At 36.9% G+C, this 21,472-nt stretch overlaps 1 protein-coding gene across 1 annotated transcript in view; it reads left to right on the forward strand.

Annotated features, from left to right (window-relative positions):
* The window catches only part of LOC127857451 (uncharacterized), a 295,553-nt gene that overhangs the window by 218,658 nt on the left and 55,423 nt on the right, over window positions 1-21,472 (forward strand). The window contains exon 16 of the mRNA XM_052393846.1: window positions 3,851-3,941. Coding sequence (XP_052249806.1) covers window positions 3,851-3,941 — 91 coding nt within the window. The remainder of the gene's footprint in view (window positions 1-3,850; window positions 3,942-21,472) is intronic.

Raw genomic sequence — 21,472 nt, forward strand, 5'->3', positions numbered from 1 at the left:
AAAGTCAGGCAGTTACTCTTGTCATAGACAGCAAAATCAATGTTCAGTATTGTTCAGCTTTTTCCAGACCATGAACGAACAATCGGAGCATTGCCATAATATAAGTAGTTACATTGTTATTGTTATTTAAGTAGTTACATTGTTATTGTTATTTAAGTAGTTACATTGTTATTGTTATTTAAGTAGTTACATTGTTATTGTTATTTAAGTAGTTACATTGTTATTTAAGTAGTTACATTGTTATTGTATGATGAGACAGAAAATATAATTAGATGTAGTCATAATGAACAAGCAATATTTTATCCAGCTTCAATAAAAACCAAATACTGTTTTTAAAATAAAAAAATATTTCTCTATTTTACCTTAGTATGACTGGAAGTTGTTGTAAAGTTTTGCTTGTTCAGGTCATTGTAAAATTGCATTAGTCCAGGCTTGTGCTTGGTTTTGTAATTCATAATGTCTTTGTACTTGCCATTAAGTATAAGAAAAATGTTTAAAAAAACCTGGAAAAGAACACGCATCAAACTTATTTACTAAGTTCAAAATTTAGGTTTCCAACACTTTGTCAGACACCAACCCAGTGAACGTTGGAGAACGTATGATCATTGACCCAAATGGTAAGTTGATTTATTGTGCCTTGTTCTATGAAGTTCTGTTTTGATATTACCATGTAATGTAACTTATAATTCTTTGACGTCTTCAACTAAGACTTTGATTGTACAGGATGAAGTGGTCCATTAATGTAGTCTATACATTTTTGATAATTGATTTAAAGTACAACACATAACAGAAGGTAATGGCGCTTGAATTGTCTAAACTAGCCGTTAAGCCATTTCTCTTATTTTGCTCCCAGTTTTCATTAATTTAACTATTTAACTGTGCAGACTTCTAGGACAACACTTTTTGAACAATCATAAAGCCCAGTTTTCCCAAAAAGAGGCTCATTGATTTTTGTTCTACTTCAGGCTCCCTTCATTTCCTGTGGGTGGAGATGTCAGACAATGGCTATATCTACGTCTGTGAGACAAAGAACGAGATCATCTTGATGGACGTGAGGAACTCACACACCATGAAACTCAATGTGCAGTCAGGTATGTGGAATGTATAGGAAAACTTGACATATGGGCTTACTTGCTTAGAGCAGTAGATTATGCAAGGATTGCAGGTTCGATTCCTGGCACCTTTGATTCAACTATGGCAGTTATTAGTTACTTGCAAATGTAACTTGCACTGGTAAAACCAGCATATGATGAAAAGTATGAGAAGCAGGGACCCTCTTTAAACTAAAAATTCCATAAAAGCAAAAATTGTCATCCCTCATTAGCCTTTGCGGAAAGCAGTAAGACAATTTTTCTCAAAATGAGGCTCATATTCTGTTGCTAGGAACTGAACGAGACCGGCCCCCAGAGCTCAAGTACAGCAGTGATGTGACAGTTATGGCGGAGGACACTGCAGAACTGACCTGTATCCTCACATACTATTCTTCTAGAGGGTAAGACTCAAGACCCATATTAAAATGATACATAAGCGGTATCCAACAGTGTCCATTCTAGGCCACGGGATTCGCGCTATTTTTCCAAAGATTGTGCACATTTCCAGCATGTTTGCGACAAAATTCGCAGGCTTGATATCCAGGAGTATTTTTACAGATCAAAGCTATATCGACTTTGCTGAAAATGTAGAAAGCCGATTTACGATCGTCTGTTATTTACTCGTATCTCTTTTCCCAACTAAGGCCCGCCTAAAGGCGCAGGGTCGTAGTGTTAAAAATTCGATATTGGCAAATGAGAGCGCATGCTTTGGATAAGCGACAACACTCCTAGGCAGTGGTTTTTTGGCAGTTTGTTGGCTTCGTTTTACCTGCCACAATAATCGGACCAAACGGTGTTTACCTCCATGATGATGGCAACTAGATATAATCTTTGTGGACATTTTGCATTTCATTCATATTATTGTTAAAATTCTACAACTTAAGCGTGTCAAAAAATAATCATTCAACTCAAAATGTACAATGGTAAATGTTTTGTTGAATTCTCATATACAATTGGTAATCTGAAACATACTACCAATTTTGTATGGTAACATGATGTTGACAAATTCTAGCTTCAAATAAAATGAGTGCATGTATTTTGTGTTGATTCTTAGGCTATAAAATTTGCGCACACATCATGCTGCATGCACAGCATCTGCATGCAAAGTGTGCGTGTGTCAATTTTTGTGTCAACAATTAAAAGCGCAGAACCCTGAAAACATGATTTGCTGTTTTATTTAAAAGCAATTAACATTGTATTTACTGACTTGACGGTTTGTGATAATGTACAAACAATTTAATACTAAAACTAAAATGTATAAAAATTAAATTTGGTAATGCCCCCTCCCCCTGCTCTATTTCAGAAATCCCACTATTTTTATGCTCCCCCAAAATAAATTTAGGGGGAGCATATAGTCGCCGCTTCGTCCGTCCGTGCAAAAATTTTGTCCTAGCTATTTCTCAGCAACAAATGACCGGAATTCAATGAAACTTTATGGGAAGCTTCACTACTAAGAGGAGATGTGCATATTATCAGCCGGTTATGGTCGGATGATTTTTTCACAGAGTTATGGCCATTTCAAATTTTCTATAAACTGTACAAATAGTGCAATTCTTGTCCGGGCTATTTCTCCCCAACTACTGACTGGACTTCAATGAAGCTTTATGGGAAGCTTAACTACCTTGAGGAGATGCGCATGTTATTAGTGGGTTCTGGTAAGATGATTTACTTTGAGAGTTATGGCTCTTTGAAATTTTTAAGTTGCTAAACCATCCATCGTATTATTTTGTCCAAAGTTATGCCCTCAAGACGTTTCCTTTTATCTGAATATATAGTGCAATATTGTGACATAACAACCTTTGGGTAGCATCACCCGTCTCCGACGGTTTCTTGTTTTTAAATGAGGGGGGATTTTCCCCTTACTTTTGGATTTCTAGAATAGACACTGTAACCAAAAGTAATAGGACCAATGGCTTAGCTACTTTTGTATTTAAGTGGTCCTTTCCAATATTTGGTGGCCATCTCTAATGACCCGCCAAACATATGGCATGTTTGCCAGTTTGCTCATGGTTAGCTCCTATGATAGCCTTTTGTCTGCCATGTCAACGATTGCCTTGAGAACACTCTAGAGGCAAAATTCATACCAAAGTCTTAACATATCTAAGTAAAAAGATTTTTCTGAACAGCTGGGTTCAAAACTTGGCTCTGTGAGGTTTAAAAAAAGTTAAGTAGGCAAAATTTAAGGACGAACTTATGAACCCTCTAAGTCAGAGTTGTTTGGGAAATTTTCATTGTTTTCATCTATATTTTCATGGTATTTTTAGCTCGGATGATTTCGTAGAAAACCAAAGGTATTGTCATAGCCAGCTCATCGTGTCGTGTCTGCCGTCTGCGTCGTGCTAAAACCTTAACATTTTGTCGTGGTTTTGAACATTGGCTCTTAAATCAAAGTGCTTCAACCTACAACTTTAAAACTAAATATGAAGCTGCACCTTGATGAGTTCTACATGCCACATCCATTTTGGGTCAATAGGTCAAAGGTAAAGGTAACTGCGACCTCTTAAAAATATTCTGAAAAGCTTTAATTTTTTAAAAACTGCACCCGCAGCCGAGTGTGGCACCTGTTATGTGGTGCTCTTGTTTTTGTCAATTGTATTTTCAAATGTTATTCAGTGGAATGCTACAATTATTGTTAGATTTTGATAAATTATTATGATTAATGTTTTTTTAGTGAAAAGCTTGACATTACTTGGACTTTCAATAACAAAGAAGTAGGTATTGGTTCAACGCTAAGGTTGCCCCATATCAAGGTTCCTGATCAGAACCAGAACAGTGAGGGAGAATATGTGTGTGAGGCAAATCTGGGTCTACTACATCCAGTTAGGGGAAAAGTGAACTTGAAAATTACAGGTAAGAATGCATGTTACATACCAGTATATGTTTTAGACCAGACTGGGTATGTATAGACAGTGAGGGTAAAGTCAACTTGAAAATTACAGGTAAGAATGTGGGTTACATACCAGTATGTGTGTTAGACCAAGCTGGGTATGTGTAGACATATAGAGTAAAGGGCAAGACAACTCGAAAATTACATGTAAGAATGCAGGTTTCATACAAGTATGTGTGTTAGACCAGACTGGGTATTTTTAGATAGTGAGGGTAAATGTCAACTTGAAAATTACAGGTAAGAATGCGGGTTACATACCAGTATGTGTGTAAGACCAGCATGGGTATGTAAAGACAGTGAAGGTGTCAACTTGAAAATTACAGGTGAGAATGCAGGTTACACACCAGTATGTGTTTGAGGCAGGCCATTGTCAGATGCAGCCAGTGAGTAGAAACGTTAAATAAAAAATTAAGAATGTTGGCGAAATATTAGTATATTTTTGAGGCAATGCTGAATAAAATGCAGGAGGTAGATGGTTATCTTGAAAGCAGCTTGAAAATCTTAATTACATGTTTTTGTTATTATGCCAGAAGTTTGCTAACAAAATAGTTTGCAATAAAAATGTAAAGGGCTCAACAGTGCAGCTTACTTGTCAAAAAAGGTGCAATGTTTGCAAATTGAAATTCATGTTCATGGTTATAAATAGAACATATTAAGATATGTGTTTTTCTTAAATATAATTCAAAACAAAATATGCCTGCAGTCTGCACAGGCTAATCAGGGAAGACACTTTTAACCTAAACTTGTGTTTCGCTTAAAAGAGACTTCCTTTTAACAAAAAATACTAGAAACGGAAAGTGTCGTCCCTAATAAGCATGTGTTCAATACACAGGCTTATGTACAACACACTTTTAACACATGAATAAAGCCCAGTTTTTGCAAAGGCCAATCAGGGAAAACAATTTGGGCGTAACTAGAGTTTCTCTTAAAAGAGATTTTCTTTAAACAAAAAATACCATAGATGCGAAAAGTTTCGGCCCTAATTAGCGTGTGTGGACTACACAGGCAAATGTATAACAACACTTTCAAAACATGAATAAAGCACAGTTTGTGCACAGGCTAATCAGGAAAGACAGTTTGGGCCTTAACTTCAGTTTCGCTATAAACAGATTTCCTGTAAACAAAAATACCATAGAAGCGGAAAGTGTTGTCCCTACTTAGCGTGTGTGGACTACACAGGCAAATGTACAACACTTTAAACACATGAATTAACCCAAGATTCCCCAGAGTGCAGCTCATGATGTGTCCCTCTATCTATAATGTTTATGTACTCCTTTCAGCGCCCCCAGATTTCATCAGAAACAAAGCCCCTGCCCTGACGTCAGTCCCCGTGGGTTAGGACGCAGTGTTCCACTGCGGGGCCACCTCACACAAGTCCTACATGAAGCCCCCAGTGTGGATGGTCAACAGCAAGCCACTGATAGGTGAGCACAATATTGAAATGGGTTTGTGCACTTAAGTACCTAGTAATTTAAAAGTAATCTGAAGATTTCCCAACGAAAATTTCCCAATTGCAGTGTTTTTCGTGCTATTTTTTATACCCCAACAAACGAAGTTTAGGGGGTATATAGGAATAAACTTGTCGGTCTGTCTGTAAGTCCGTATCAAGTGTTCGTTCTCTAATTCAGGTTGTTTTCATCTGATCTTCACCAAACTTGGTCAAATGTTGTATCTAGATGATGTCTATTCCAAGTTTAAATATGGGTCATGCCAGTTCAAAAACTAGGTCAATGGGTCACTAAGTGCGTTTTAAACATTGAGCATGGTGTCCGCTCTCTTATTCAAGTAGTTTTCATCCGATCTTCTCCACACTTGGTCAGAAGTTGTATCAATATGATGTGTAGGTCAAGTTCGAACATGGGCCATGCCGGGTCAAAAACTAGGTCATGGGGTCATTTAGTTTGTTTTAAACATTGAGGTGTCAGCTGTTTTTTGTGAAGACAACATGCAAAATATTCTGTGTCAATGCGGCATGTGGGGGTATTTGTCATGTCTGTGACAAAGCTCTAGTTTACATTGGGGCAGTACTGGCGCTTTTCTCAAATGGGCTTAAAATTGCCAGTGAGTGAAGTGATGTCCTGCATTTTGTCCACAATTTTAGCCAGTTTTCTCTTTTTAATGCACCTTCGAGGCAACATTTATTGCCCAGTCTTTGTGAAACATGATCAGAAAATTTGTCCCAATTAAAGATTTCGGCCAAGTTTGAATATCTGTCATGTGGGGTCAAAAACTAGGTCACTGCTTTTTCACTAATCAAGCGATTGAATTGAAATCTGAACAATGTCATCACCATGAAGTTAAGATATTCAATACTCTTTTTATATGCTCATTAAGTGATCCACATTTTCGTAACCTATTGGCATGGCTGATTTGCCAGCGGAAAAAAGCATTTTTAGTTACTAGTAGTGTGAAAAACCTCTAGTAAAAAATGTTATGTATTTTGGCGAATCCAATGAGTGAATTTGGTTGTTTTTCTGCAAAGAAATGTAAAAAAATATACTTAAGTAATTAGGAATTTAAAAAAGAAGACCTTTAGAACAAGAATACAATTATAATCACTCTTATCATAAATAACAACATGTATTTGATTAAAGGTTTAGAATTCTAATCAAGTTGGTTTGCACGGAGTGGTGATTACCTGTGCATGCATAGTAAAAAGCCTGAGTTAATTGTTGGAGTTATTGTATGACAGATAATGAAATGGTTACCAAACTTGTATCATCAATTATTTCCATTCTTATTTGCACAACATTGTCTTTTTTTACAAGCTATGCATGAATGCATTATTTCTTATGTAGGAGTGCGCAGACTATACAATATTCATTGCTCTTTAACTGTCACAGGATGCTTTCCCAACCACTTTGACTGCGGAGCTGGTGGGGACGGCTATTCCTACTGTATCCCGGACACGCAGGTGTGTGATTCCAATCCGGACTGCCCTAACCAACGGGACGAACGGAATTGTGGGGGTATGTATCTTGAACTTGTCTTGAGCTGCTGTTTTGGAAAACTGGGCTTAATGCATGTTCGTTAATTGCGATTCCAATAAGCGTGTGCAGTCTACACTATAGCTGTAACGATTCGATTTGATGCATCGAAAAACCGGTTCAACGCTGCCGATTCGATTTCGATACCAATACGGCCAATTTCGATTTGATTCACTGCAATCCCGATTGATCCGCATTTTAAACCTTACTTTCCAAATCCGTCGTCTAAACTTTCTTGTCATTTGTAATACGTCTTATGATTGGTCAGTAGCCAATATGGCATCTAATGAATGAATGAATGAATAACATGTTAAGCATTACAACAGCCGGTAAAATGGCTTCTTAAACCACGCTGAAAGACGCTCCGTCAAAATTTAAATCAAAAGTATGGGAACATTTTGGGTTTCGCGAAGGTTCTGATGCAAAGACAACTTGCAAAACGTTTTTTGTTGACGTAAGTTGAAATCAGTCAGTTGGTTTGTTGTCCCGTACCGGTTTTACCGGAGGGGACTTATGGTTTGCGCTCTGTCTGTCTGTCTGTCTGTCAGTCTGTCAGTCTGTCAGTCAGTCACACTTTTCTGGATCCTGCGATAACTTTAAAACAATCTGGTTGCTATGGCAACAAATAAAAAAAGATTCTGATATTGGTAGAATTTCTGACAATGGTGGAGCCGATAGGGGACTTTTATTGATTGGCAATAGTCTTGTTTTCTTTCTTCCAGTCCCCATCCCCACCCCCCCTCCACCCCACCCCCGCCAAATGTCATCCATCAGGAAAAGTTAACACCGCGGACAGGCATTTTTGTTTAAGTACATGGTGCGTGTACTGTAACATTAATTTATGATATTAGCTTTGTACATCAGACTACTTGCTGTATTATGTATATGTATGTTTACATATTATGTATATGGAAATGAAGAAAAATAATAAAGATGAAAACTTGCCTCTTATCATTTTGTAGGTAATTTTTATGGGCTACCAAATATTTTATTTTACCTGAAAAATAAGAAATTTTTCGGACACTTTATATGTGCATGTTTTGGTTTTTCAGTAACAATCACATGTGATGAGGGTACTAAAACTTGCAAGGGTCATTGTATCTCTGTGGACAGGGAGTGTCCAGTGGTCATGCCAACATGCACATTCCCAGGATTCGCGTGCGACAACAACAAGTCATGTCTGCAGGGTAACCAAGTCTGCAACGGCAAAAACAACTGTGGGGATGGCTCGGATGAGTTGGGATGTGGTAAGTGGATTTGTCTCCCGATATAGAATTGCTTTTTTCCGTCAGTCCGTCTCTTCGTCTGTCACAAACCTTTTTAGGGCTATATCTCAGAAACTATTAAATTTATCAAAATAAAACTTCATAGGTGTATATATATCAATATGGAGAAGTGACATGGACAAGAACCATAACCCTTCACTTTCTTTAATGAGAGTGATAGCCTTTGTTTTTTATTTGATGTAACTTTTCAGAGCTATATCTCAGATACCATTCAAGACTTCAACATGCAGCTTCCTTGGTGTTTTGATATTAATGAGCAGAAGTGCCGTGCTTTAGAACTATAACCTTTCACTTTTTTAAATAAGAGTTATTGCCCTTTGTTGTTTTGTATGATGGAACTTTTTAGTGTGCTATCTCAGATACAATACAAGATTTCAACATGAAACTTCATGGGTGTATATATATAAATAAGGAGACTATGCCATGCATAAAACAATTACCTTACACTCAAATAGTTTGCGCGTTATTATACTGCATATATACAGATTGGCACCATCCATAAACACAATTTATTTAGCGGGGGATATCAATTGAAAGAATTTGCTGGTTCATCATATGAGCCGTGTACAGGGAAAACCAGGCTTAATGCATGTGCAGAAAGTGTCGTCCCAGAATAGCCTACGCATCCTGCTCTGGCTAATCAGGAACAACATTACGCCTTTATGGAATTTTTCGTTTAAAGGAGTTCACTTTAAAACAAAAATTAAGATTTGGAACATATTGTCGTCCGTGATTGGCCTGTGTGAACTGCACAGGCTAATCTGAGACAACACTTTACACGCATGCATTAAGCCCCGTTTTCCCAGAGCAATCTTCTTACATGAGTGACCAGCCATGCACATTTTGGTCCAAATGATATATTAAACCAAAGTTGTCTTTTTTATGTCCCTCAGTCTATACTGAGGGACATATTGTTTTTGCCCTGTCTGTTGGTTTGTTGGCTTGTTGGTTTGTTTGTTTGCGTCAAACTTTTAACATTGGCCATAACTTGTGCAATATTAAAGAAAGCAACTTGATATTTAGCATGCATGTGTATCTCATGGAGCTGCACATTTTGAGTGGTGAAAGGTCAAGGTCATCCTTCAAGGTCAAATATATGGGGGGACATATTGTTTCACAAACACATCTTTTTTTAAATGTTTTATTGTAGCCCTGAATGTGTATAATTAGATTTCATAGTTTATTTTGCTATTTGCGAACTATTTATTGTATGTTTAAAGGTTATCTTATCAACAAAGTTTCATTATCAAGAAACAACCGAAATAGAAGAAAACTTTGTTGTCTTTTAAAGTTTGGTCATTTCTTAAAACAAAAAAGAAAACACCCTTTGTTGCGTTACAAACTTTCATGATTTCTTACCAGTATTTCTCTCATTATTCCCATGCAGCTGGCGGAGCAGTGATAGAGCGCGGGCGGTTCCGGTTGAACAGTGAGCGTACAGAGATGCCTAACTCCTATTGGTAAGTGTGGAATATGGTTTTTAATCCACCGTTTTTCTGTTGTTTACTTGAAGGGCATGAAGAGTTGCAAAATATACATGTAAATTGTGTTTTAATATCCTATTGGTAAAAACGTAGCATAAAGTATGTGCATGAAGTGTTGTCCCAGATTGGCCTGTTCAGTCCGCACAGGCTTATCAGGGACGACAGTTATTTTTATAGTAGTTTAGTTTGAAGGAAGTCTATTCTTAGCAAAAATCAAGTTTATGTAAAAAGTGTCATCCCTGATAAGCCTGTGTGGACTCTACAGGCTAATCTGCAAGCATGAAACACAGAGATATGCACACACAAAAAAACATGCATTTTTAGCCAATCAGGTGAGCTTTTGTGACCGGTCTTTGTCCGTCGTATGTCCGTCCGCCCGTAAACATTTGCTCGTAAACACTCTAGAGGCCCCATTTCTTGTCCCATCTTCATGAAACTTGGTCTGAAGCTTTGTCCCGATAAAATCTCGGCCAAGTTCGAAACTTGGCTGTGCCGGGTCAAAAACTAGTTCACTAGGTCAAAAAAAAGAAAAACCTTTAAAACACTGTAGAAGTCACATTTCATGCCCAATCTTCATGTTACTTTGTCAAAATGTTTGTCCTAATGATATCTTGGTTGAGTTCAAAAGTGGTTCCGATCTGTTGAAAAGCATGGCCGCAAGTGGGCGGGGCAGTTTTCCTTATTTGGCTATGGAGAAACCTTGTAAACACTCTAGAAGTCACAATTTTTGCCCAATCATCATGAAAATTGGTCAAAACATTGGTTTTATTGATATCTCTGACGAGTTTGAAAATGGTCGGCATCGGTGAAAAACATGGCCGCCAGTGGGCGGGGTATTTTTCTCTATATGTATATAGTGAAAACATATGAACACAGTAGAAATCACATTTTTGGCCCAATTTTCATGAAATTTGCTCAGAACAATTATTTCCTTGATACGAGAGTTGAGTTTAAAAATGGTTCCGGTCATTTGAATAACATGGCTGCTGGGAGGGGGCAGTTTTCTCATTATGCCGAAGAAGAGAGGGTATGTTGTTTTGCTCATGTCGGTCCGTCCGTCCACCAGATGCTTTCCGGATATCTCAAGAGCGCTTATGCCAAGGATCATGAAACTTCATAGGTACATTGATCATGACTCGCAGATGACCCCTATTGATTTTCAGGTCACTAGGTCAAAGGTCAAGGTCACAGTGACCCAAAGCAGTAAAAAGTTTCCGGATGATAACTCAAGAACGCTGATGCCAAGGATCATGAAACTTCATTGATACATTGATTATGACTCTCAGATAACCCCTCTTGATTTTCAGGTCACTAGGTCAAGGTCACGATGACCCGAAATAGTAAAATGGTTTCCGGATGATAACTCAAGAACGCTTAGGCCTAGGATAGTGAAACTTCATAGTCATAGGTACATTGATCATGACTCGCAGATGACACCTATTGATTTTCAGGTCACTAGATCAAAGGTCAAGGTCACGGTGACCCGAAATAGTAAAATGGTTTCCAGATGATAACTCAAGAACGCTTATGCCTAGGATCATGAAACTTCATAGTCATAGGTACATTGATCATGACTCGAAGATGACCCCTTTTGATTTTCAGGTCACTAGGTCAAAGGTCAAGGTCACGGTGACCTGAAATAGTAAAATGGTTTCTGAATGATAACTCAAGAACGCTTATGTCTAGGATCATGAAACTTCATAGGTACAATGATCATGATTCGCAGATGACCCGTTTTGATTTTCAGGTCACTAGGTCAAAGGTCAAGGTCACCGTGACCTGAAATAGTAAAATTGTTTCTGGATGATAACTTAAGAACGCTTATGCCTAGGATCATGAAAGTGCATAGGTACAATGATCATGACTCGCAGATGAACCCTATTGATTTTCAGGTCACTAGGTCAAAGATCAAGGTCAGGGTGACCTGAGATAGTAAAATGGTTTCTGGATGATAACTCATGAACGCTTATGCCTAGGTTCACGAATCTTCATAGGTACATTGATCATGACTCGCAGATGACCCTTATTGATTATCAGGTCACTAGGTCAAAGGTCACGGTCACAGTGCCAAAAAACGTTTTCACACAATGGCTGTCAAGGTCAAGGTGATTCAACTTAGAAAAATGGTTTCCGGATGATAACTCAAGAATGCTTACGCCTAGGATCATGAAACTTCATAGGTACATTGTTCATGACTCGCAGATGAAATAATGATGAAACTTAACCAGGATGTTTGTCTGGACAATATCTAGGTCAAGTTTGACATTTGGTAAAGATTGATTGAACCGACTCCTCTCAGGTGAGCGAACTAGGGCCATCTTGGCCCTCTTGTTAAAGATTTGCAAATAACAGGGAATCGACCAAATTTGATTTAATGTTAACCAATGCAAAATCATAACTTTTATACATAACAAGACAGTATAATTTGTGTTGTTATGTCCCAACATGTAGGGGGCATACAGCAGTTGCACTGTCCGTCTAGCATTCTGTTTCTGAAGTATTTTTCATAGACCTTTTCCTAAGTTTTGTTGTGTTGGCCTATGTGTATGAGTAACGGATCAAGTTCGCGTAACTTGCACTCTGTTCAGGTTTTATGCTGTTTGCTGCTTATCAGGATCATAGGGTTGCAAATGAAGCCTTAAAAATTGTATATTAAGAAATTCTGAAAAATAATTTGGGTTTAAAAAGATGAGAACCTTTTACAGTTTACAACTCATTCTCCAGCTTGTGATAGTTCCTATTATGTAGATATATGAGTTATGCTCTGTGAAAAGGGGGTTTAATTCATGTGTGTAAAATGTCGTCCCAGATTAGCCATTGCAGTCTGCACAGGATAATCAGGGACGAGACTCTCTGCCTAAACTGGTTTTATTGCTTAGAAAAGACTTTCTGTAAATGAAAAATACCATATAAGCAAAAAGTGATATACCTGATAAGACTGTGCGGACTGTACAAACTGATCTGAGACGACACTTTACGCACATGCATTAAACCCCCTATTCACAGAGCACGGCCCATAACTATTTTCTACCAGTATGTGTAATACTTTGGCAAAATGAAGAGAAAATAATTTCAAACAAGTTGTATTTTTGTCCTTGTAGATAAAATTGAGCTGACAATCACTCCCAATGACACGTACTACACGCAGCCTGACAGTGTGATCAATGTAGGAGTGGACGCCATAACAGACGTTGATTGGATGAACCAGATGGCCTTCATATGGTACTGGTACCGGCCCAAGGTCGTAGAGAGTGGGCCCAACGAGGGACAGGAGATAATTGGTAGGGGGGCGATACCCTTGGGTATAAAACAAACATATTTTCTGACCATTTAAAAAAAAAGCAATTTTAAGGATTGGAAATATATATTGCCCGAAAAGAACCCTGATATGGGAAAAACAATAATTAAATTAAAAGAACAAAATAATAAAATTTAGTTATAAACTGTGTTAGATGTAATTGAAATAAAATAGATATATGATAATCATGAGACACCTATTTAAAAATAAATAAATAATAATTTCATAATTGGGTTTTTATGCCCCCGGATCGAATGATCGGGGTATATTGTTTTAGGCCTGTCTGACTTTCTGTCTGTCATTGTATTTGTGTGTCCCGAAACTTTATGGTTTGTCATTACTTTTGCAATATATTGAAGATAGCAATTTGATATTTTGCATTCATGTGTATCTCATGGAGCTGCACATTTTGAGTTGTCAAAGGTCAAGGTCATCCTTCAAGGTCAAAGGTCAAATATATGGCTTCAAAGCGGCGCAAATTGGGATTTTTCTTTTACGACTTAGCTTAGGGAATGGGTCTGTTCCAACGCCATAAAATACCTGTTAAAAGAACCTCACAACATCAGAACAATGATTACAGTTGTGTTTTTTTGTCAAAATTGTGTACAAATAATTGTTGAACTTAAAATTAATTTAGGTTAAAAATGTAAAAGTTTCTCATTTGCAACTTCATTTCACCAGCAAACAATATAATATTTTTGTGTGAACTGCATTGCTATGCATTGTGTTCCAATATGAACCTCGACCAAAACTCAACTTCTGATAGGCCTTTATAACCAGGTTTTTCTTGCACTTGAAATAGTCAACAAACATTCAGCTGCAAATTTGTATTTTAATGAAGGAGGCTTGCTTTCCATGGGCAGTTGCCATGAACAACTTCATAACTTGTAAAGCATCTGTTCTCATGTAACCCAGTTACAAGTTTAACATTGAAGTTGCTCAGGCGTAATTACGGGTTCGATCCCCACTGTGGGAGCGTTCTTTACATCTACCCCATAGACACCAAGTACAGGTTATAGTCTAGGGAACAGACTCCAGAGTGTTTCAAATAAGCCTTAGGTTTTCTATGCAATCAAGCTAAAATTAATTAGTTTAAACTAAATAAATTGGTTAAAAACTAAGTTAGAAATTAGGTCATGCATCTTTCATAAAATGTTGTGGAGTTTATCATCGTGTTAACATTTTTACCATTTTATACTTAGGAGTAAAGTAAAAATGGCTAAATAAACCAGCATAAAACCAGAACAGCCTGTGAGTAACTCGCAGTCTGTTGAATATTTAAGCTTTTTGCTGCTCATTAGTAGCCTAGGGTTGGAAATGAAGCCTTTAAAAATGTAATCAATTAAGAAATGTCTTAAATTTAATTTAACTGTCTAAGGGACTACAAACGCATCAAAGTCTGTATTGCATTTTTCATTATAAACTTTATTATATTATTTCATGCGCATGTAAGTTGTTTGCTATCAACAATTTCTGAATTGTAAGACATTCTCAACAATATTAATTTACAGTACGAGAGCAGCTTCCGCCAACAGACATGTACAGGGACTATTTCTTCGTATCTCTGACTGGCAAAAATCTGACCATCACGATACCGAAAGTAGATCGCGAGGCATCTGACAAGACCGAAAATGACCTGTACAACGTACTGCCTACAGACAGAATATTCCAAGTCGTTGTGGCACATAAATACGACTCTGTGGAGCGCAATTTCACCGTCACTGGAGAAAAAGTAGATCCACCAAGTGAGTTGTCTTATCTTGTTGCTATGAAGATTGTTGTAGTCTCACAACTGAAACTTTCATGTCTCGGAATAGTATTCATAACTGAAAGTATTGATCAGTGTAAGTGTTTGTTATTATAATTTGAACTTAAATAATGATATTTATTGAGCGATTAGAATGTTTGTTTCATTTGAAATTGACGCTGGTTTAACAGACTAAATGACGAACGGAAGAAAAGGACATTTACTGTAGGCCGTCATTATCAAAATTGCAGGCGTACAAGACAAATAAGTGAACTCTTTGGTGGAAATTAAAACATGTTTAAGCCATCTAGAGCAAGCCTTTTATATTTTGTCTCATCTTAGTGTTTCTAGACTCTCTGTTTTACACGTGCTACATTTGGTAATGGAAAGTTTTGATAATAATTGTTTAGCTAATATGTAGTTTTAAAATCGTTTTAAAATACTGTCAACAGACTTAATTGGCTGCAAAAATGTTAAGACATTAAAACCTATATTTCCATGCAAAATAATAATTCAAATGTAAAAACATGAACCAAGTGAGCAGTTTGGTTACCGCCGGTCATTGTTGTTTTCCCATTCAATTGACCATGGATTAATATGAATAGATGTACATAAATAATAGCATTGATATTTAATTCACGTACTTAATCTTGCATCGGTGCAAATAGCCATTCCTGCGAAGATATAATATGTTCCAACAGATGTTGCAAAGAGATCGAACGGACGGTGCTAGTATAGACAGCTCTTGTGTATTTTAAGTCATGCATTTTAAGGTTAGTGTTCGTTATGACTTAAATCTGGTACACCGTTCCGATTGTTTCAATTAACCGGTTTAAGCCGATAACACCAGATACCAGATGTGTTTTAACAAATATTTTCATGTTTGGTGCGTCTTTGATTTGTAATCGGTGTGATGTTAATACATATGTCAAAAGAATTTATTTTAGTGATACAATTATAGCGTTCTTTAAAAAACGTATGACTTAAGTAATCCGTATAGTTTGTGAGAGTTGTACATGTTAAACACGGTATACATTGTTTTATTCCTGGCTTTTGGCTGCTTTATAGATAATGTGTATTTTCTTTAACATAATAATTTACAATTTACAAACTGAGTTAAACGGTTCGGTACGCTATATTTCAACCATTTATACACCATTGACTTGTCTAGTATGACAGATAAACGACGTTTCGCCGGGTAGTGAAAAGTGATTAGCAAGTCCGGACTCGAACCTGGGACCTCGCGCTAACAAGGCGAGTACTTTACCGAGTGAGCTAACCGGACCGCTTACACATCTCATAAACAATCCTGCCTAAGTTCGGTGCCGTGACATTCTCCCCTGTAAAGTCTGAATTCGTTTTCGAATTCGAATCACAGGCAAAGGGTATATCTATACCCGACGAACCCACGGGCAGGTTCTATGGATAACTGCAAGCGCCACGGTCCCACGTTGGGCGCAATTGTCTACATAGCTCTCAGCAAATGTTTATAAGGTCCGTGTGGAATGACAGTCATAACAACGCAAACAAATTTCAAAGATTTACAATGTTTATGTTCTGGCATCTATTGGCAAATGCTTTACATTAATCACCATTATCAAACCCTTATTACAGTAATAACATTTATAAAATCATGGAAACATTGTAATTGAATAAATACAATACATATATAATGTTGCATTTAATTAGAACAGATACATGTAGTATAACAATACAAAGGTTAAAGTTTATAAATTGATGTATCGCTAACCTGTAAAAACAACGCAGAATTATATACATGTATAAAAAACAAACTATGATTCTGTTTATGTTCTGGCGGTCAAGGGGCGAAGCGCGGTTACTTTCGTTTGTTAAATGACCGACGCCGCAAACTAGTCATGTGTGTAATAGGTTGAAGTGATGAAAACGATTATTTTAAAAGAAATCTTTATATCTTCATTAAATGTCAACATGCGAAATCATTGTCTATTTTGTTAATTTCTTTCCAAACATCAACTGCTGTTTTTAATTTTTTATACAAAATGAACGTCCATAGTTCTGTAAATAAGTAGTGAAAAACATAATGTGTAATTGTAGTAAGGTTATAAAAAAAGTAATGTTAATGTTAAAGTTATGTACATTTCAGTTACGGCAAACGCCAATATAGCAGCGTTATTTTGATTGTAATTTTTCAAAGCGCATGTTGTAATGTTATTCATTTAGGATGAATGAAACTTAATTAAAGCTAGTTATGAACGTTGGTGCCCTCATATTCCTAAGGAACGTGACACCTCGATATAATACAACTTCAACGACTAATGCGCGCTATATATCGTGGGAATACGCACTGCTATGGGGAGTGACAGCGAACTATTACGGTTCAAACAAAGCACTTAGACTGTATATGCATTTCTGCATATATTAAAGAGTTTAGATCTTGTGTACAATCGATCAAAATGGTACTATTTAAAGGGACCTTTTCACAGATTTTGGCATGTATTGAAGTTTGGCATTAAATGCTGTATATTGATAAATGTAAACATTGGATCTGAAAATCTCTAGTTAAAAAACAAGAATAAAAAGAAAAAAATGATTAAAACAAAGTGACCCTCAACTGGTTTCGAACCACTGAGCCCTGGAGTCATGGAGTAAAATATCTATCGCTTACACCACTCGGTCATCCGGACAATGAGGGAAGTATTTTATAATTTATATAAGCAATACTCGTAGTTTCACAAAATTTAACGACAACAACAGAACTTTCCAAATTATCTTATCGTTCCGCGTTGCAACGTTTTAAAATGTTCAGGTTTTTAAATCGTCAAAAGATGCATATAATGGATATTTTTAGAGAATGGTAAATGTTCAGAATCACTGTTTCCTCATAAATATCATAACTAACGCGCAGAATTGCGAATCTAAGACATTTGTTTTTATTTTGTCAATTTACTTAAACGTGAGATGGCTCATTTAAACACTATTTTGCATACACACTATCAAGTTTAACACCAACCTACTACCTAGAGACTTTCGACATTTAAGAACTACTTCCCCTGCATTAACAAAACACTCTTTATGATGCCGCCCTGCCAGGCAATTTTTCTTGCCCATAGGCGCTCGAAGGAATAATATTTGCATATGTGTTAAAAGGCTATAACGAAACACGTACCGGTTCCACTTTTAATCTAAAAAAACATAAACCAATGATAATATTGTCTGCGTGCTTCGGCTTCCACTATTTCTAAACGTTAATATTACTAAGCAAGGTTTTGACGATGGGTCGAATCTGGGTTTTTGCCCATATTCCCGTTTGTCAATGTGCAACATACGCATCCGAGACCATAACCGGACACAATAATAACGCTGCACAATAAAAGTCATTCGCTAGCCCATAAATAATCAAAACACAACTAAAAAGACGAGAGATAATTTTTCCCCATTTTTAAATGAATTATAACTAGCTTTTGACGACGAAGATAAGGAAAGCACGTATACAATTGCGTTTCAATCAACTCATTAAGATGCAAAACGTGCTAACGTGGGTCTCTCTCATCTTATGTACCTACTGATCAACTTCGAAAACAATAAGTTCATTAAGTGTAAATAAAGCGGGAGATGTGTTTGTCAGAAACACAATGCCCCCTACTGTGACGCTTTGATTTATCAATTGTCTTTTTTCATTTGGCACGTTCAGATAATTATCTCCATTTGAAGCTTATTACTTCCCTTTGATTTGTTTTTTTTTACCTTTGACCTTGAAGGATGACATTTACCTTGGCTTTTCACCACTCAAAATGTGCAGCTCCATGAGAAACACATGCATGTCAAATAGCAAGTTGTTATCTGAATGGACATAGAAGTTATGAGCATAGTTCGAAACCTAAACGCAGAAACCTTAACGCAAAATGTGACGAACAGACAGACAAACGGACGGTCCGATCACAATATGCTCTCCTTCGAGGGCATAAAAAGGTTGTATTTGTGCAAGAATGCCTGTTAAATGTCGCTTATAAAAACCTAGGTGTAGGTACATCCTAACAATAAAATAAGTTGAATAGGGCATACTATCTGCGTTTATACCGCGCAGCTGGCGAGTCTCGTTCCCGTTCACGCGACTTAACTCTAATGAAATTACTATCTTAAGATAACAATAACATGAATGGTGGCGGTCTCATCTTGTCTTGAATGATATCTTCAATATGCTGCTATCTTTTTTATTCTATGCTATGTTTTCATGTATGCTCTAATGGATCTGCTCAGGCTTTGTATGATTTTATGTTCATAATCGTATCCTTTTTGCTATATTATCTTATTCATATGCCCTACCACACTTGATGGGATACTAATACCTGCACGGAAAACACACATTTTGATTAAATACAGCTAGCAGGCAAAGTAGAGAGTTTTTTGTCCTATAACCCAACCACAGCAAGAAGTGTCATCCGAGCATTTTTTATTAATTTACCCAGTTGATACTTACTTATACAAACTAAACTGTCTTCCGCCCAGGACGTTAAATGGGAGCGCAGTGCTTCGGTTCTATACAAAGCTTTAAACACCCAGGGCTGCCTCTGGAATCATGGCGTCACTGTATCCCGCTCGAACCTTCAATAGAATCTTTATTTGGGCGGAGAAGAAATAATCAAAACCCAAGTACAGTATTCAAATAATACCTATAAGCAAGACTTATTTAAAGAGATTGAAAGGTTACTGCCTGAACTTTTCGTAGTATATCAGTCAAGGCTTAGAAGCCTCGCCGTTATTATATTCGTATCGAGCCTGATATATTACGAAAAGATCAGGTAGTAACCTGTTTTTCTGTTCATCATACCTCCACGTCCCGATTTTAAGGAAATAATTAACAACGAGGGCGGGTAAGAATATGATTTTTTTTGTTTGACGTATAAATAATGACGTCATGAGCACTTGCGCTTAATATATGTAAAACAAGTTTTGTTGCTGTTTGTGTTGCATTTTGTCTTTAAAATATATTTCATCTTGGTATCAAATTGAATAAGTTGTTTTGACGAATCTGATTTGAGTGTACTAAAAATGATAACTTTATAGTTGATTCCGACAAATATGACCTACCTCTTATCATCGATTGATATACGAACTTCATGTTGAACTGATATAAAACAATATATCATGCAACGTTATATCAGGCAGATATTAATGCAGCGGTATGACAAAGTAATATATCAATCGTTTACTTTCCGTTCTTCATAAAAAGCTTTCAAAGTATCCGAGTCAATTTTCCGTTAGATGTAGATTTATCTCTCAGGATTGACTCGATTTACACACATATATATTAAAGTCCAATAACATTCGTGTAAAAGTTTGATAAACATCTTCCAAATAAAACGTCTTTTGTTGTTATATATTTAAACACGATTCAAATTTCGTAGATTATACTTGTTAGGAATGTCGTTTTTTACGACAGATTGCGCAATGTAGTTTGCACTCTCGGCTTTTAACATTTACTATCCGATAGCAAAAACTTTTTTTATTTAATTACAACAGTTGTCGTCATGTTATGTGACACTCTTACTCTCCTTAGACTTATTTCAACGAAAGAAATGAAGTCGACTACATGTGGAATCAATTACAGTACACTAAGTTTTGATTGTTTGCTATGGCAGGCAATCTTCCTCCCTAACTTGCTCCTAAACCTCCGTATCATGGCAATGTCGGGATGATCGGTGGATTGCAGGGTTGTGTTGGTTCTTCTAAAGTTATTAGGCTTGTGTTGTCTCCTTTATATTCCAGGGTTTTGTTGTCTCCTAACTGTTGCATGATTGTGTTTTCACCTATTGCATGGTGTTTTTTCCTCAATATTGCGAGATTTTGTCGTCTCCTCCATGTTAACGTGTTTTGTTTTCTCCTCCATATTGCAGGGTTGTGTTTTCTCCACAATATTGCAGGGTTGTGTTTTCTCCTCAATATTGCAGGGTTGTGTTTTATCCTAAATGTTGAAGGGTTGTGTTTTGTCTCCTCAATATTGCAGGGTTGTGTTTTCTCCTCAATGTTGCGGGGTTGTGTTGTCTCCTCATTATTACAGGGTTGTGTTTTGTCTCCTCAATATTGCAGGGTTGTGTTTTTTTCTCCTCAATATTGCAGGGTTGTGTTTTCTACTAAATATTGCAGGGTTGTGGTTTCTATTCAATGTTGCAGATTTGTGTTTTCTCCTCAATTTTGCAGGATTGTGTTGTCTCCTCAATATTGCAAGGTTGTGTTGTCTCTTCAATGTTGTACGGTTATATTTTCTCCTCGAGGTTGCAGGGTTTTGTTGTCTCCTCAATATTGCAAGGTTATGTTGTCTCCTCAATATTGCAGGGTTGTGTTTTCTCCTCAATTTATTATATTTGTGTTATCTCTTCAACAGTGCAGGGTTGTGTTGTCTCCTTAATTTATCAGGGTTGTGTTTTCTTTCTAATATTTCAGGGTTGTGTTTTCTCCTCACTGTTACAGGGTAGTGTTGTCTCTCAATTTTGCAGGGTTGTTTTGTCTCCTCAATATTGTAGGGTTGCGTTGACTCCTGAGTTTTGCAGGGTTGTGTTGTCTCCTGAATTTTGCAGGGTTGTGTTGTCTCCTGAATGTTGCAGGGTTGTGCTTCATCCTCAATATATAAGGGTTTTGTTTTCTCGTCAATATTGCAGGCTTGTGTTGTCTCCTCAATTTTACAGGGTTTTGTTTTTTCTCATCAATACTGC

The sequence above is a fragment of the Dreissena polymorpha genome, chromosome 14, assembly GCF_020536995.1.
Source record: "Dreissena polymorpha isolate Duluth1 chromosome 14, UMN_Dpol_1.0, whole genome shotgun sequence".
Classification (NCBI taxonomy): Eukaryota; Metazoa; Mollusca; class Bivalvia; order Myida; family Dreissenidae; genus Dreissena; species Dreissena polymorpha.